The following is a 16,356-nucleotide window of genomic DNA, read 5'->3' on the forward strand; positions in this document are numbered from 1 at the left end:
GGGATTCTAATACTTTCTGTTTCTGTGTACAGTGCTACCTCGGGTTAAGAACTTAATTCATTCTGGAGGTCCGTTCTTAACCTGAAACAGCTCTTAACCTGAGGTACCACTTTAGCTAATGGGATCTCCTGCTGCCGCCGCACAATTTCTGTTCTCATCCTGAAGCAAAGTTCTTAACCTGAGGTACTATTTCTGGGTTAGCAGAGTCTGTAACCTGAAGCGTCTGTAACCCGAGGTACCACTGTAATGTGTAGATTGGCTGTGAAAGCCCAGTCTTAATCAGAGATTCTGGCCTTGTAAGCAGAACATATGAAATGTCCAGCGTTTCACAACAAGGAAAAAACAGTCTGTTCCTGGGTACACATTACCACTTCGAAGCGCGGCCAGGTCCTTTTCTCGGTTTGGGAGCCATCAAAATACTGCATGTTGGGATAGATACAGGATAAATATGGGGTGTGATTTACCTGATGTGTTCACCTGTGTATTCTGCATCCTGCGTGTTGGATAAAGAGTACACAGGAATATGTGCACAGTTTCTTTGTTGCGTATGTTACAAACGTGTGTTACAGTGGTACCTCGGGTTACATGCACTTCAGGTTACAGACTCCGCTAACCCAGAAATAGTACCTCGGGTTAAGAACTTTGCTTCAGGATGAGAACAGAAATCGTGCTCCGGCGGCAGCAGGAGGCCCCATTAGCTAAAGTGGTGCTTCAGGTTAAGAACAGTTTCAGGTTAAGAACGGACCTCCGGAACGAATTAAGTACTTAACCTGAGGTACCCCTATATTCTGATAAGAGATTCTAAAAATTCCCCCAACCCCAAGTGCATAAGGGCTTATGCTGACCAGCAGCAGAGAAGCACCAGCAAGCGCTGTAGCATGGCAGTGTTCAGTTTCCTTCCACAGCAATTACCGAGATGCATGAACAAAAGCCGTCTTCTGGAGAAACCAAACACCAGAAGTGGCATTCATTGGTTCCCACACACGCACACAGCAGCTACTATCAGAGGTGGAGTTTGTTGCCTAGGTTATTCCATACACCGCCAGCCGGAGGGAGGGCTGCTGACTCTCAACGGTTCTGCACTTCAGGAGTCCTGTTTGGCATTCAACTGTGGCCCGTGTGTCGTGTGCAAAAGAAGGAGGGAAGCATGAACTGCAGGGCAGCCCTCGGAGAGAAGCAATGTGGTCCCTTCTCCCCTTGTGTGTGCAGAGCAAGGTCATCATCGCGCAAGGCAGTTCAGCACAACTCCTGGCCTAACAAACGTTTTCACACTTTGCAAAAGACCGCAAAGCACAAACCCCGCAGGTGTCGCTCTCAGAGGTAGGTGCAATGCAACAAGTCCCAGGATGGGACTTTGTTGTTTGGAAATTTATTTCTCTCTCTGCACTTTTAAACATATCTCCTGCTAGCACTGCAGCGGGATTTTTCCGCCTGATACCCTCCCCCTTCTTGGATTCTCACACAGTGGCTTTTTACGGCCTTGGTTCCTTTCTCATGAAGCACACTGTGCAGAGATAGATAGATAGATAGATAGATAGATAGATAGATAGATAGATAGATGTCCTACCCTCATTGCATACTGTATCAGAGTCTGGGTGAATTTCTATTGCAGATTATTTTGGGGAACAACCCTAAGAGCTCCAGATTGAACACTCGATGGACCTGACACCTGCACATTATCACAAACATTACAGTGTGGCTGCTTTTTTCCTCGATTTTATCATTTTCGTTACTTTTTTGTAAACCCGCTTTGAAGGTTGGTTGGTTTGTTTGTTTCAGTCAAGTGGTGTATTATGAAATAAACAATCTTTTTAAAAGCCACCCTCCCTTGATTTTATTGGTGTGTTTTTCTTTACCTTTTTGTAAATCTGCTTTGAGGCCTGCGTTTTTTGTTTTACAATTGTATTTTATTAAGTCTCAACATTTTTAGCATATACAGACAGACCACCATTTCGTCTTTTCTCGGATTTTTTGATGACTTCTCATTCTTTTATTCTGTGGAGTTGCTGTTTCTCCCCTTGTGCTGTACCCGATCTCCTGTCTATCAAATCATAACCACAATATTATGATCTAATTACTTCTGTTGCTTTGAGGGGTTTTCTTTGGTGGTTTTTGGCAACCAAGCGGTGTGTTATGACATAAATAAAGAGCAATCTCTTTTTTAAAGCGTGACTGTGTCTACCCCCACCCCCACCCCCACCCCCAATTCTATTGCTTTTCTCCTTTTGGCAAACCTGCATTGAAGTCTTTTGTTGTAGTAGTAGTAGTAAAACAAGTAAACAAATGCCTGGGCCTGGGCCAAAGGGCCTGGGCCTAAGGGAAGCCTCTGCAGTTCCACCTCCCACCAGCAGGGGCTGCTGTGGGCTCCTAGTTCACCTGCCCCAGGTGTGTCCACTTCCTTCCCCTACTTGGATCCTCTTTCAGGTGAGGAGTGGGAAGAGGACAATCCGTAGCAGGTGGGACGCAGGCCTTGGGCCTAGGAGAAGATGGTGTTTCCGTGTAGGCCAAGGGGCCAGCCACCCCCTACTCTACCGCCCCTCCCCAAATAACCTTTACTGACCTTGCGGGTCTAAGGTTTTAAAGAATTGGAGCATCTCTGCCTAATGCGTAGTCAAGTGACTGCCACCATCTCAGAGCTACGTTTTGGGGGGGGTTACCTATCCGCTCGATTTTTGGCCTGGCAGGGTGTTCAAGCCGCCGGACAAGGCTTTTGGAGCATCCGGACCCACGTTTTCATATTTAGCAGGGGAGAGTGTTGGGACTTGAAACACAGGGAGGCAGGCAGCTTGCCTGCCCGGGATACCTTTTTCGGGGGGTTTTGCCCTTAGCTTTCCTGTTTCTGAGGAATGTCTAGTCTGGGGCGGATTTTGGTCATCTTTCATCATATGGTGCCCTGAGCGAGGCCAGAATCTGGTGCCCCTAAACGGATCTTCTCAGTTATGAATCTTCTCTGTTTTGTGCCCCTTCGGCTTGGCAGGGGAACCGCCCGCACTGCCCTAGATCTGGCACTGGTGGGTTTTCTCTGAGAGTTATTACAATACAGCAGGTATGGACTGTTGACAATTTCACCCCTTCCTCGCAGGACCCAGAGCATGCAGACTCTGTCAGCACAGCCCAGTCCTCTGGTCCCTGGGTAACTGCTAGTGGATTGTGGGTTAGGATGCCGGATTATGGATTTCTTGATTGTTGAGTTCTTAAATCTGCTGTTTTGCTCAAAGGGTCCGAAAGGCCTGGAACGTGCCTATATCAGTTTGTCAAGTCGCCTTGGTAGCTGCTTCCCTATATTAATTTATTTTATTTATACCCCACCTTTTCTCCTGAACAGGACGCGGGTGGCGCTGTGGGTTAAACCACAGAGCCTAGGGCTTGCCAACCAGAAGGTCGGCGGTTCGAATCCCTGCGACGGGGTGAGCTCCCGTTGCTCGGTCCCTGCTCCTGCCAACCTAGCAGTTTGAAAGCACGTCAAAGTGCGAGTAGATAAATAGGTACCGCTCCGACAGGAAGGTAAACCGCTCCGACGGGAAGGTAAACGGCGTTTCCGTGCGCTGCTCTGGTTCGCCAGAAGCGGCTTAGTCATGCTGGTCACATGACCCAGAAGATGTACGCCGGCTCCCTTGGCCAATAAAGCAAGATGAGCGCCGCAACCCCAGAGTCGGCCACGACTGGACCTAATGGTCAGAGGTCCCTTTACCTTTCTCCTGAAAGAGCAAACGGCATCAATAATAACATGATTTTTTAAAAAGTGTTCATAAAACATTAAGTGTTTTAAAACATTATCTCAACCAGTGAGCTCAGGGTTGCCAGGAAGCGTCTTTCAACCATCTAATGCCTAGGTAAAGGATCTCTAAAAAAATTCCAGAAAGTCAGGAATGTGGGAGACAGGCACACTTCACCAGGGAGAACATTTCACAACAGGGGAAGTGCAACGGTCAGCACCAACCAGGCAGTCTCCCCACCCCAGGGGTGGCACCACCAACAAGGTGAATATGTCACAAATACAGAAAATTCTGACATCCTGGTTTTAAACGATTCCTTCTCCCCTCCCAAATCCTGAGTGGTCCTCTTGGTGTTGTCTCTTTTTTCACCATTTCAGCCAGCTTCATTCATTCACTCTTTTCTCCTATGCATTGGTCTTATATGCTGCATTTTAAAAGAGAGTCAAGAAAGGCAGATCCCAAACATCTTATAGTACTCTACACTACCATATTAATAAATGAAAGAAGAATGTATTTGACATGCCCTAGAGAGACCTTGTTACTATAAAAGCATATTTAAACACTTCTAGTGCTCCTCTTTGCCTGTTATTGAGCTCAGTTGTCAGCTTTTCTTAGGTCACCCCTCAAAGCTTGATACTGAGTGTGGGGGAAGGGGAATAAAACCATTTCAAAAAGAAATAAATATATGTATTTCAGCCTTGTAAATAAGCCCCCCTCCCTAGTAGTAGCCTGCAAAATAAAAAATACTTGCCTTTTTTATGCAGCTGAAAGCACAGCAGACTCCCAAAGGAAGGAGAGAACACACAGGCTTTCCCCCCATATATTTATTGATTTTCAAGAATACAGTGTTATGTAAAGAAATAAAAGTTAAACTGCTACACCTTTCCTCCCAATTCTTCACCTGCCCTTGAGTGTCTAGATTTCTTTGTTATCTGAGTTAAGGTTAGCATAAATTCCATACTTTTGTAGCTGTCCATACAGTTTCTTCTTCACCAGCCTGTTTTGTCTTCCTCCATACCCAGTGGGGAAGTTGAGCAGGATGATGAAGGTGAAACCTGCTAACTCTCCTGGAGAGAATTCCACACACTTAGCTGCATGGAATTCCGGGTTGCCAATGGCAACAAGGTGAGTGTTTAAATACAAGACTCTTGTACACACTTGGGGATTTATATCCTTTCCTTACATGAATATACAGTAGCTAGATTATTCTAGACAATGACCCCTAATAAGTGTTCACTTTGTTCCAGAGCATCGAAGTTCACCCAGGCTTAGTTATTCTTGCAAGACCTCCCATTCATTTGTGGTTGCACAGGCACAAAAATGTAATTTATTTATATAAAAAGGTCAAATGTCTACAACATAGCAAAAATGTGTTAAACTGGATTGTGCCTTTTAGAGAATCAGCAAAGCCTCCCTTTTCCCTGGCGGATGATGCTGGGAGGATCCCCTGAGAATGTTCTCCTGATAAGTTTTTCTGGACAGTGCAAAGGCAAGATCTTAGCATCTTATTTTCATCAGTGCAAGTGCTTTTTGACACCCCTCATTTTTAATTAAATATTATGATCCTTCAGGACATCCAGGCTCCATGAAACATAAGACAATTGTATTATTTTCAATAACTCTTAGGCACCTCCCTGTCCAGCGCATCATTAGCACAAAATTAGTCCTGCTCTCCTTGTCTTCTGCATCTAGCCCCTTAGGCAAATTCCACATCACCACTGTTTGCAGCTCTTTGTTGAAACATCTAAAGTCCTCCTAACTTGCATGTGCATTTTTGAGACTCTGTGAGCCAGCAAAGTTGCTGCACTTTGCTGATTTGTCCTCCAGCATATTGAGCATGATGCGCTGATTGGTGATCTGACCAAAAGGCAAACAGGCAAAGCAGTCAAATGTATCTGGCTTAGGTCTGCATCCTCTTGTGTCACATCTGCATAAGCAAAGAGTTAAGCAAATTTATACTACATCTTTTAAACTTGAAATTGGAAGCTGTATCCTGAAAATGTGAAATTTCTTATCTTGCTTTTCTAAAGGTTCTGCCTTCTAAAAGTATGTGTGACTTTTGAATGCTGATAAAGTTTATATCTATTTAGGTTTGTCGTGAAATCCTTTTGCGGTTCTTGGAGAGGACAAACTCCTTTTGAGGTATAAATATTTTGGTGGTAGATCAGATTTTTATTGCTGTTATCTGGCACTGGCTGAGTAAGGGAGAGTGTGTATTTATTTGCCCTGCAGTTCCAGAATTCTTTGGGGGAAACCATCCACTTTAAATGTATGTTGTGGGTGTAACCACTAGGTATAATGGGGATGGTCTCAAATAAATATACTTCTTTCCCCCATCAATGCAACCAGGAAAAACACTTTTATTTAAAAGCCATACACTTATTTTCATTCAGTAAACTACTGTTCCCTTCCAACTATTCAGACACTACATAGAAAGCCTGAAAAGGCAAGGAACAATAAGGATAAAATGAACAGATAGGAAGTAATCATGATGGGATAGAAAGTTAGGTCAGTTTCATGAGGCTTGGGAGACCACGTAAAATGTGGTTGGTCCCTGTTTTCCAGGTTGCTCACCTGTTCAGTAGTACAAAAAAAAGTTATAGTAAAGAAGCTTTCTCATGAAAGGAGCTTTTCTTAAACTTTTTGTTTGTTTTGAAATGGAAAAGAGCAAAAACACGTAATTTTAAAAATACATAATCAGTTTGTTAAAATATGTAACATTTAAGAACCATGGATGGATTCCAAAATAAATGTATCCCATGTATACTTGTAATGCTCTTGCATTCATTTGTATATTTTATCAGAAAGGCTTTCTGAAATTGATTTCTTATGAAATAATTGTTGTTGTTTGCAGGTTTTGCAAAAATGAGCAAGAATATTAAAGAACTAAGGTAGTACCTGCTTGCTTTTACCCTGTTACAGAGGTGTCAATAATCTGCAGTTGACAATTTGAGCACAGGAATGTCCTTGATAATTAATAGATTTTCACTAGAATTTAATAGTAAAGTATTTATCTGTTAGTCGACATTATCATTTCTCAGAAAGGTCCAGCAGACAATGCATGTGTTAAGGTGTGAAGTGTGCAAATGCTTTTAACTGTCACTGTACATTTAGGAATGTGATCTGAATGAAAATATTAGGCCAGATTATGGAATTAATGTACAACTAACTCACATTTTGAGGGACGTGAGTGGCGCTGTGGGTTATAGGCTAGGGTTATAGGCGCTGTGGGTTATAAGCCTAGGACTTGCCGATCAGAAGGTTGGCGGTTCGAATCCCCATGACGGGGTGAGCTCCCGTTGCTCGGTCCCAGCTCCTGCCAACCTAGCAGTTTGAAAGCATGTCAAAGTGCAAGTAGATAAATAGGTACCGCTCCGGCGGGAAGGTAAACGGCGTTTCCGTGCGCTGCTCTGGTTCGCCACGTGACCCGGAAGCTGTATGCCGGCTCCCTCGGCCAATAAAGCGAGATGAGCGCCGCAACCCCAGAGTCGTCCGTAACTGGACCTAATGGTCAGGGGTCCCTTTACCTTTTAACTCACATTTTATGGAAGGGTTCTGTTTTGGGGTCAATGCGTAAATGTAAAATCACATAAAGCCAGGAAACCCCAAAACTGCCCCCCCCCCCGCAACCATCCTTACCTGTCTGGAGTGGGCCTTGCCCACCGCCTCTCTTAGCAGGCTCTGGGAGGAAGGAAGAGGGCTCAGAAAGTTCTTTCCACAGTGTGTTTTCCTGTAAGGTGCAAGTCAACTGTAGGTGGTGTAGTTCTTCTTTGGCGATCACTCGTGGCCGAGTAAGATTGTCTCCCATGAACACGGTCTTAACGGTGTGTCTGTAAGTGACTGTGGAAGCCAATTCTGGATCCACACGTCCTTCCAAACCTATGTAGGGAGATAGGGTCCCAGGCGGGAGTTGATCACGGTGAGGGTTTGCCAAACATGCCTTCCTCTTTGCTTGTTTCTCCCTTTTGCCCTGAGTTTGATCGTCTTCAAAACCCACAACACCTTTGGTAAAGGCTGTCCTCCAACTGGAGCGCTCGCATGCCAGTGTTTCCCAATCTTCCATGCTTATACTGCTTTTTTTTTTTAATAAAAGATTTGCCTTGAGAGCATCTTTAAACCTCTTTTGTTGCCCATCAGTGTTTCGCTTTCCATCCAGCATAGTCTCTACTCATATGCAGCCTTTTGACTCCACAGGGAAGCGCTGCAAAGGCAAACCCAAGAGACCTTGAAACTGCAGGAAGAAGCAACCAAATTCTCAGTGGAATCCCTCACACGTCAAGGGTGTTCCTCTCCTTCAAACCTCTTGACAAGTTCAGGTATGTACAACCTGCGTGTACATAAAGTGTAAAAATGGAGAATGCCTTGCAGTTGACCATAGAGGCAACAAGGTGATTTCAGAGCTACTAGTTGCGTTCAAAAGATGGATGAAAAGGTTAAGCCTCTTAAATTTCAAACTGGCAGCCCTGGCTAAAACTCTACAAAAAAGTGAGTTGATTAGATCAGTTTAGCAAGAGACTTAATTCCCCCCCCCCCCCCATATATTAAAAAAAATGGAGCAAAACTCACTTCAGATATGTTACTTACTCGAACCAGTTCTTCATTCAGACAATAAATACCCTCAAACTGATCTAGATCTATGCTCAAAAGGTTGGGATTTTTATACCATTCCAATAAATTAGATACCTGACTCAATAAGATAATCAAGTGTAATAAGCATCCTGCTTAAATTTTCATATACCCGATTCACTCTTTAAAACTATCCTCCCAACACTTATTCTACGTTATTCTACAATGTTATCTATTGCAACAGCAAAAAAAATGTTATAGTTAAACCCAATACAAATGGAAAATAGGAAAGGTTTATATGAAACACAGGAAAGTTAAGAGTCTGAGTTTCCCATCACATCTGTAGCTGTCATCCAGTTGATACTCTCATCAAGCCCATTAGGCAATAACATTACCCTTATCTGTGGGCCCAATACATCCTTTAACTGTTTGAATAGTTCTTTTCCTGAAGCTTGTGTATGCTCTACACACCACAATTTCAGAATCTTTCCTGCAAGTTGGTGTTCAAAGATTGTTTGGCCTATGAGCTTTGAAGTCTACTAGTTCCAGTGCAACTTCTACACTCACAGATAGGAGTTGTGGTTTTTTTGGGTTGTCATGCCTTCGTGCCATAATGAGCAAAAGCACTGCCCTATACTGATTGCTCCTTCAGTGCTATATGTATAAAAGTCCTTAATCATATATTCCTTCTTATTTCTAGGATTAATTCATCATATGGTTTCTCTTTCACAGAGATACAGTTTTCAGCACCCTTAACAAACTACAGTTCCCAGAACGCAGCCCATATCTTGCTGCAGTTCAGACAAACACTACAACTTCCACAAGGATATTGTCTCTTGCTGTTGGCATCTGCTTGCCTTGAGAGTTACTGGAAGAGTGACAGGGGGGTGAATTCAAACCATTGGAGAGTTACAGCGCCTGCTGTGGCTGTAGAGACCAATACGGGAGAGACATATTTTGTTGCAGCTGGGGCAGATGAAGGCATCCAGTTGTGCTGCTGCAGATGCACTGTGGTGTTTCATCTCTCTCTGCAGTCCTCACAGCGGTCATTCCTCCTCTGGTCACTGACCTGACTGCCTGTCTTCAGGCACTGCGGTCATTTGCAAGGGTTTCCCACATGGCAGGCTTGATGTCTGCCAGCCTTCATGTCACATTTGCACACATCTTTGTAGCACAGAATTGCTCTGCCAACGAGCCTGGTGGCTGAAGCTAGCTCCCTGTAAGGCGCATCCTTGGGGATCCTGCCATCTTCTACTCTGTGTACATGACTCTAATACAGGGGTTGGCAAGGTTTACCTCGCCAGGGCCGGTTCGCTTCAGCGGAGATCCCTCTGTGGGCTGGATCGCACCCGCAATTTTTGGTGTCTGGTCTACACAGACGCAATTTTCGGTGCTGTGGAAGCAAGTCCCCCTGCCACGCTGCGGTGGTTTAGTGGGGACTCGCCGAGCGGGTGGCTTGGTTCAGCAGCAGCTCATGAGCCGGTTAAACGACCCCTGCTCTAGTACAACAAACAATACAAGCAACATGCAGACCAGTATACTAGATAGCACTGTAATTCTTATTGCATAACATACCGTATTTTTTGCTCTATAAGATGCACCAGACCACAAGACACACCTAGTTTTTGGAGAAGGAAAACAAGAAAAAAATATTCTGAATCTCAGAAGCCAGAACAGCAAGAGGGATCACTGCACAGTGAAAGCAGCAATCCCTCTCACTGTTCTGGCTTCTGGGATAGCTGTGCAGCCTGCATTCGCTCCATAAGACTCACACACATTTCCCCTTACTTTTTAGGAGGAAAAAAGTGAGTCTTATAGAGCAAAAAATATGGTACATGATTTAGTAACAAAAACAAAATGTGTGCACTTGTAAATACTCTTAATTAATTTGAAATCAATTGAACACATGTCTGTCAATCTTTGAAAGTCCGCAGAAGTATAATAAGTCTATGGTTGAAACAAAGTAATAGATGCTATCCTGTGGGCTAAGCAGTAAAACTTTTTTTAGGCGTTCATGGTGCCAAAGTAGTAGGTGAATAACAATGGACAGTGATCCCGGATAATCTGACTGTTTCGTGGGAATCTACTTCAGCACAACTACAAAAGAATTCAAATATGAAACAATGACCTGTGTACATGAAAGCTATATAAACTTCACACATTACAATCCATATGCTACAACTACAATAAGAAGAACAAAGGTACATACCCCATAGATTAGAAAAATGCACAAAGAGCAGTGGTCATGTGGATATGTAACCACTGCTACCAGTTGCATGATACCGGAAGCATAAGTAACCATTCCCAGGTGGCGCTCATTACAGGGAGAATGAATTGCAGTAATTCAATTTAAAGGTACAAAGCAATATAACAACAATAAGAAAACATCAAATAAAACAATTTAAATCCAGTTCAGAATTGAGTCCTTCAGGGTGAATGGTCTTAAACATAAAAATGAACTGAGATTCTTTCTGTCGTAGCCGTTTTTCATGATCTTGTCTTTTGTTGATGGTTTTCTGATTCACCCACAGTCCTGTGAACAATAAATCCCTATCAGAATGATTCTGCGATATAAAATGCTCAACCAGAGGAGCCTCCAACACAGCACACCCTTCTCTAATAGCTAACCTATTATTTGCTCTCAATTTTTTTCTTCATGGATGTGAATGGTTGTGGAATAGGCAAGCAGCCAATCACTGTTTACTGCACTTGCTCCACTATTGCTACTGTTTCACTTTCTTCAGCTGCCCTGAACATCTTTGTTGTTTTCCATAGGCACTTCTTCTGCATATAAGAGCAACCCAAACGCACCATCTTCCAGGCTCGGCACACTGATGGAGGGCTCCACAAGTTCTACCTGTAGTACAGCCCCTGCTGCTGCTGCTGTTGCCACCAGCAGTAGCCCTCCCAAGATTTTATACACTACATATGAATTGGACATTGACATGGAGACTGGTAAAAGGCCCAAGAAATGTCCAGGGAAAGGGAAAGAGTCCATTGAGTCCATCTTGGAAGAATATTCTCAGCAAGTCAGAGATCTGCAGAAGAAGCTAAATGAAGTGAGTTTCAAGCTTGGCAGAAAGGCTCTCAGTGTACTGATTGTCATTTAACTGCGGGGGGTGGATATCACAACCACGGCAGTGTATTCCCTGCACTAAAGGTGGTGGCGGGAGAATCAAAACCGTTGACCAAGGTAACTTAAGTTATGCACCAAGAAAATCTGAATGCAGCAGATTGGGAACATACAGGAAGGGTTTTATAATTACCGTATTTTTCGCTCTATAAGGCGCACCAGACCACAAGACGCACCTAGTTTTTGGAGGAGGAAAACAAGAAAAAAAATATTCTGAATCTCAGAAGCCAGAACAGCAAGAGGGATCGCTGTGCAGTTAAAGCAGCAATCCCTCTTGCTGCTCTGGCTTCTGGGATAGCTGCGCAGCCAGCATTCGCTCCATAAGACGCACACACATTTCCCCTTACTTTTTAGGAGGGAAAAAGTGAGTCTTATAGAGCAAAAAATATGGTAATTATAATTTTTTCAAATTTTCATAATCAGCTTTTAGGAACTTTTAATAGAAACATTTTAATAAATAAATGCACACATTGATATTGGTTACACTACCAAAATGTTGGGAACTGTTTGTTAAGGGTAAGGAAGCCTCTCTTCATCCCAGTTCAGGAGCCCAGTTTAACTAGTTTAGTTTTTATTCTGCAGATACGCTTTCAGAGCCTGGATTTTAATCTGCAACTGCATGCCTTCGTGTGGTGCATGTTTGTGAAAATGAGGGGGTGTTGTTGAAGGCTAGGGATAGATCAGGCTCCCTTTTATGGCTGGTTCTGTTAAATGAAAATGGTCTGCCATGTCTAAATGATACCTTTTGCGCTCATCAGATTAGCAAAACAGCCAGAGCCGGATAATTCATCATGGAAAACTGCAGCAAGCCTTCTCTTAATTACAATTATCTGACTTCTGCAAATCGGAAGATCTGCCCTAGAGCAGTGCCGCCAAGATTTGCCTTGCTCCATTTCCCAAATTGCATTTTGTCTACTGTTAATACTGTTTCATGATCTTATTTCGCTTCCCGCAGGCTACAGAACAGCATGAGCAACAGAAATTAACTTTAAGACAGACAATAATTGAGTTGCAGACAAACCTTCGGGAGGTAACGAGGGAAAAAGAGTCTATAACTGATCTCAGGTGAGCACCCTCATGGTACAAACTAGAGAGGGTGTCATGGACTGGTTCAGCACAGGAATGGTGGGAGAAACCAGCTGAGGAACCCCCAATTGAAGAAGGCTCAGAGCCCAGGGAGTGGCGGTAGGAAGGTGATGAGTGGTCAGAGGGAGAAGAGGAAGAAGACTGGGAGGAGGAGGTGTGAGATGCTGAAGAGGTAACAGGGCTTAGTGAGCTTGGAGAGTCTGTGGCAGCGATAGACCAGGCTTGTGAAGAAACATGGGTGTCGCCGCCTCCTGCAGCAACAAGCTCCCCTCCCCCTGCTCTCCCAGAACCAGGAGAGGCATGAAGCGAGAGGAGCAAATACAGACAAGCAGGCACAGTCTCCAATTGCTTGGGGGGGGGGGAGGACCCAGAAGAGGAGAAGACACAGCTGTCTATGGGGAGGCAGGGACCTTTAGTCTCGGCAACTACTTCATGGGGGCAGAACTTGAGTTGCTGTGCTCATTAGGCCTCCCACTCCTGGGCAGATCCTGTTTTGCTTATAAGGAGTTAACTCCAGCTTGCTCAGTGTGATTTACTGCTGGCTCACTCCTGTCAGAGGGCCACAGTTCTAAGACCATTTGCATATTCCAATTGCAGCTTCCCAGCTAGGCTCTAAAATTATGACCTGGGATCAAAGAAAACATCTTGGGAATGGCCCCATGCCCTGTGCAACTCAGGTAGCTGGTATTGTTTTGCAGACCTCCCATTTTCCCAGGTAGTGGGAAGTTCCAGAGTCAATTTGCTACACGTTCAGTTGTCTTGTGACGATGGCATATCAGAAGTTTAACCGTGGTTTCTTTTTCATATTGCTGCGGGTTTGGGGGGACCAGGGGCAGAAAGCTTTTACAGCCCAAGAGCCACATTTCCTTCTGGGCAACCTGCCAAAGGCCCCATGCCATTGGTGGGTGGAGCCAAAAGCAAAAGTGGGTGGGGAGACCTATGTAAATTTTACCTTTGTACAATAGTAGGTCAGCATAGAAGTGTACCCAGAATAGCACTAAAAGACTGAAGCTGTACACCTGTTTGAGACTGCAAAAGAAACCACAAAACACAGTTGTGGGGTGTTGTCAGAGGCCCCTGAATTTGCACTGGATGCTTCCTTTTCTGATAAATAGGCGAAAAGAGTCTCAAACCCAAGAGGATCTCAATTGCAAGCTGAAGGCTACAATCAATGAGCTGCAAACAGCCAATCACCTTCAGGAGGAGATGCTGAAGGAAGCCAACAACCAAACAGAACATCTGAAAAAGATGGTACAGGGCCATGAAGACATCCTCCAGGAACTTCGCAATGTTCTACTGGCCTATGAAGAAAGTTCGGGAAAGAAGATCTTTGATCAGGAGAGCATCGCCAACCTTCACGTCTGCAACCTTCCCAGGGCTTTCAGTAAAGTTCTGCGAGATCTAGATACAGAGATATCCCTGCTCAAAGCGAGGCTTACTCCAGTAAGTGCCCTTCAACTCATTCTGAATGAAATTTAAGCATAAGATCACTGTGTACTCAAGACAGGAGGGAATCTGGTGGCATAACCAAGGTCATATTGACAGCTGGATTGTAACCAGGTAACGGGAGCACAAGCTCAGCTCACATCCTGTGGTCATTTTTACACTTGATTATCCTATTTCACAGGATAGAATTAGGTAACAATTTTGGATCTAACCACAGTGGCATCTCTTTTCGTTGGCCAGTGATCGGCCACATTTCTGGTGCACAGCCATGCATGCTCTGGTCCCTTTGAAAACACTGAGGCTTAAATGCAGATAACTGGATTGCACCTCTGATTAGGCTCTGGGGCAGACCTGGTATGAAAACGTCCATTCCATGTGTCAAAACTTGGGTCACCTCCCACTCCTCATAAGGCTGGAGTTTGGAGCTGGGGGGGAGATTCAAAGGGCCGCAAAGGCAGGTGGGAGGGGGCATTGAGCTCCTGCCAAATCTCACCCACCTCTGCCCAGAATGAATTCCTACCTCCTGTCATTTTTTTTTCTTGCTGGGATTTGACGAAGGCAGAACAATCAACTAAGATTTTAATGGGTGTTAAAGCCCTAACATGAATAAATTATTGTTAATAACCGCAACTATTATTATTCTCTTATTTATGCAGAACCGCTTTTTCCTCAGAGAGACTCTACCAAACTCCAATTAAGTTAAATGCATCGTTAGTTTGACCTTGTGCATTTATTTATTTTATATTAAATAGTCACAGTGAGCCCAATGTGGACCAGGACTATGGCATGGTGGAACAGGGGTGTTTTTAACCATATATTTCTTTGTCACAGACCCAGGAAAAATAGCAGCTTACGACAAATAATTCAGATGGCACCAATAAGGAGTTTTAAAAATGTAAACGGAGACCTTGAACCTCTTCCTTTTCTTCTGCTGGAGTTTTGTACATCCTCCTAGGGTGCTCCTCCTTTCCCTGTCTGCAGCCAACTTCATTTGCTTTGGTTGGAGTGCCTCCAAAATGATCCAGTTTCCAGTCCGAATGCCTCATCATGGTTTATTGGGATCCAAAGGCCATGGGAAACTCTCATTACCAAAGGCCATGGGAAACTCTCATAATTAATAGTTCAGTAGGGTATGTGAATACATTTTGGCCTGGATGGCAAATGGCTGCAGACCCCCCAGTGCAAATGGCATCAGTCTCTTAAGACAAAGTGACATCAGGTGTAGGACAGGTATAGTCACACCTCCTTGCTGAAAGCTGGATTGCAGGTGCTGCCAATCAGCTGATCAATGACACCTGCAAACCCCTGGACCTATGCCTTAGCAGTCTGGTTCCAAACTATACAGGAAAATGTCTCACCCAAAGGGGGTCAGGATCAGGTCGGTTTTTCCAGCCCAGCATGCAAAACGTCCCAGTTTCAATCATTAGCATCTCCCTTTGGAGAATCTTGGGTAGCAGAGCTGGGAAAGAGCCTGAGACCTTGGAAGACCCATTGCCTCTCTGAGGAGTCAACTAGGCTCATTCATACTCATGGTGTTATGCTGCTTACTTCAGCCTTCCCTAATCTCTGGTCCAAAACGTCCACATGCTTTGGACCACAGTTCATCCCATGCCATTGGCCATGCTGGCTGGGCCTGGCAGGAGTTGTTCACCAAAACATCTGGAAAGCACACAGCTGTGAAAGGCTGCAGCCAATCTCATACTTCCATAGAATGAGTGTTGAAGCCTCTGAACCACAGCAATCTCTTCCCCTTCCTGTGGTCACGGGCCTGGCAATTAAGATGACACTGCGGTGAATTGTGGAGCACATACAGGACAGTTGTTGAAGCCTGTGTCAGGTGGAGAAAGAGCCAAGTAGAGGCATTTTCTTCTTTCAGCTACTAGGCTCTGGCAAGTCCCTTGGAATAAGCAACCATGGGAGCAATAACCACAAGCTTATCTTGCGCAGATGTTGCTGTTGTTTGCATCCTTCTGTCTCGAGAGACAATGGAGTGCGACTCTGAGGGTAAACTTAGCAGCACTGATGTGAATTCCCCAGGGTACAAGCCTGGGCAGTGTGTATGGAGGTCCTGGGCTGACGAGTCAACAAGGCCACCCCCTGCCTTGCTGATGTGGTCCAAAGGAAAGCAGAACAATACGTTTGGCACCAGCTTGACTGCAGGAGTTAGCGGAAAGAGGCATACAAGACGCCATTCAGCTGTCTTAGGGACTCGACTCTGGATTTGTGTAGGGTTTATTCCTTAGCCTTTTCTTCTCCCAAAGATATCCTGCCAGGCAGTAGAGGCTGACAAGCCCCATATGCCCTCACTTCCCTCTACAGCAGCCTTTCTCAACCTGTGGGTCCCCAGATGTTGTTGAACTACAACTCCCATCACCCCTACCTAGCAAGGCCAGAGCTCAGGGATGATGG

The 16,356-nt window shown here is 44.6% G+C and overlaps 1 protein-coding gene across 12 annotated transcripts in view; it reads left to right on the plus strand.

Annotated features, from left to right (window-relative positions):
- The first annotated feature begins 835 nt into the window (after positions 1-835).
- The window catches only part of CCDC158 (coiled-coil domain containing 158), a 49,272-nt gene continuing 33,751 nt past the window's right edge, over positions 836-16,356 (plus strand). Inside the window, exons 1-7 of one of the 12 annotated variants that reach the window (XM_081020666.1) lie at positions 841-1,320; positions 5,807-5,858; positions 6,571-6,607; positions 7,911-8,032; positions 11,058-11,341; positions 12,371-12,480; positions 13,617-13,944. In XM_081020666.1, coding sequence (XP_080876792.1) covers positions 6,582-6,607; positions 7,911-8,032; positions 11,058-11,341; positions 12,371-12,480; positions 13,617-13,944 — 870 coding nt within the window. In that variant the 5' untranslated portion in view covers positions 841-1,320; positions 5,807-5,858; positions 6,571-6,581. The other 11 variants (XM_081020663.1, XM_081020671.1, XM_081020667.1 and 8 more) reach the window with 11 other exon arrangements.

This window comes from Podarcis pityusensis (assembly GCF_964106645.2).
Source record: "Podarcis pityusensis genome assembly, chromosome: 9".
NCBI classification, from domain to species: domain Eukaryota; kingdom Metazoa; phylum Chordata; class Lepidosauria; order Squamata; family Lacertidae; genus Podarcis; species Podarcis pityusensis.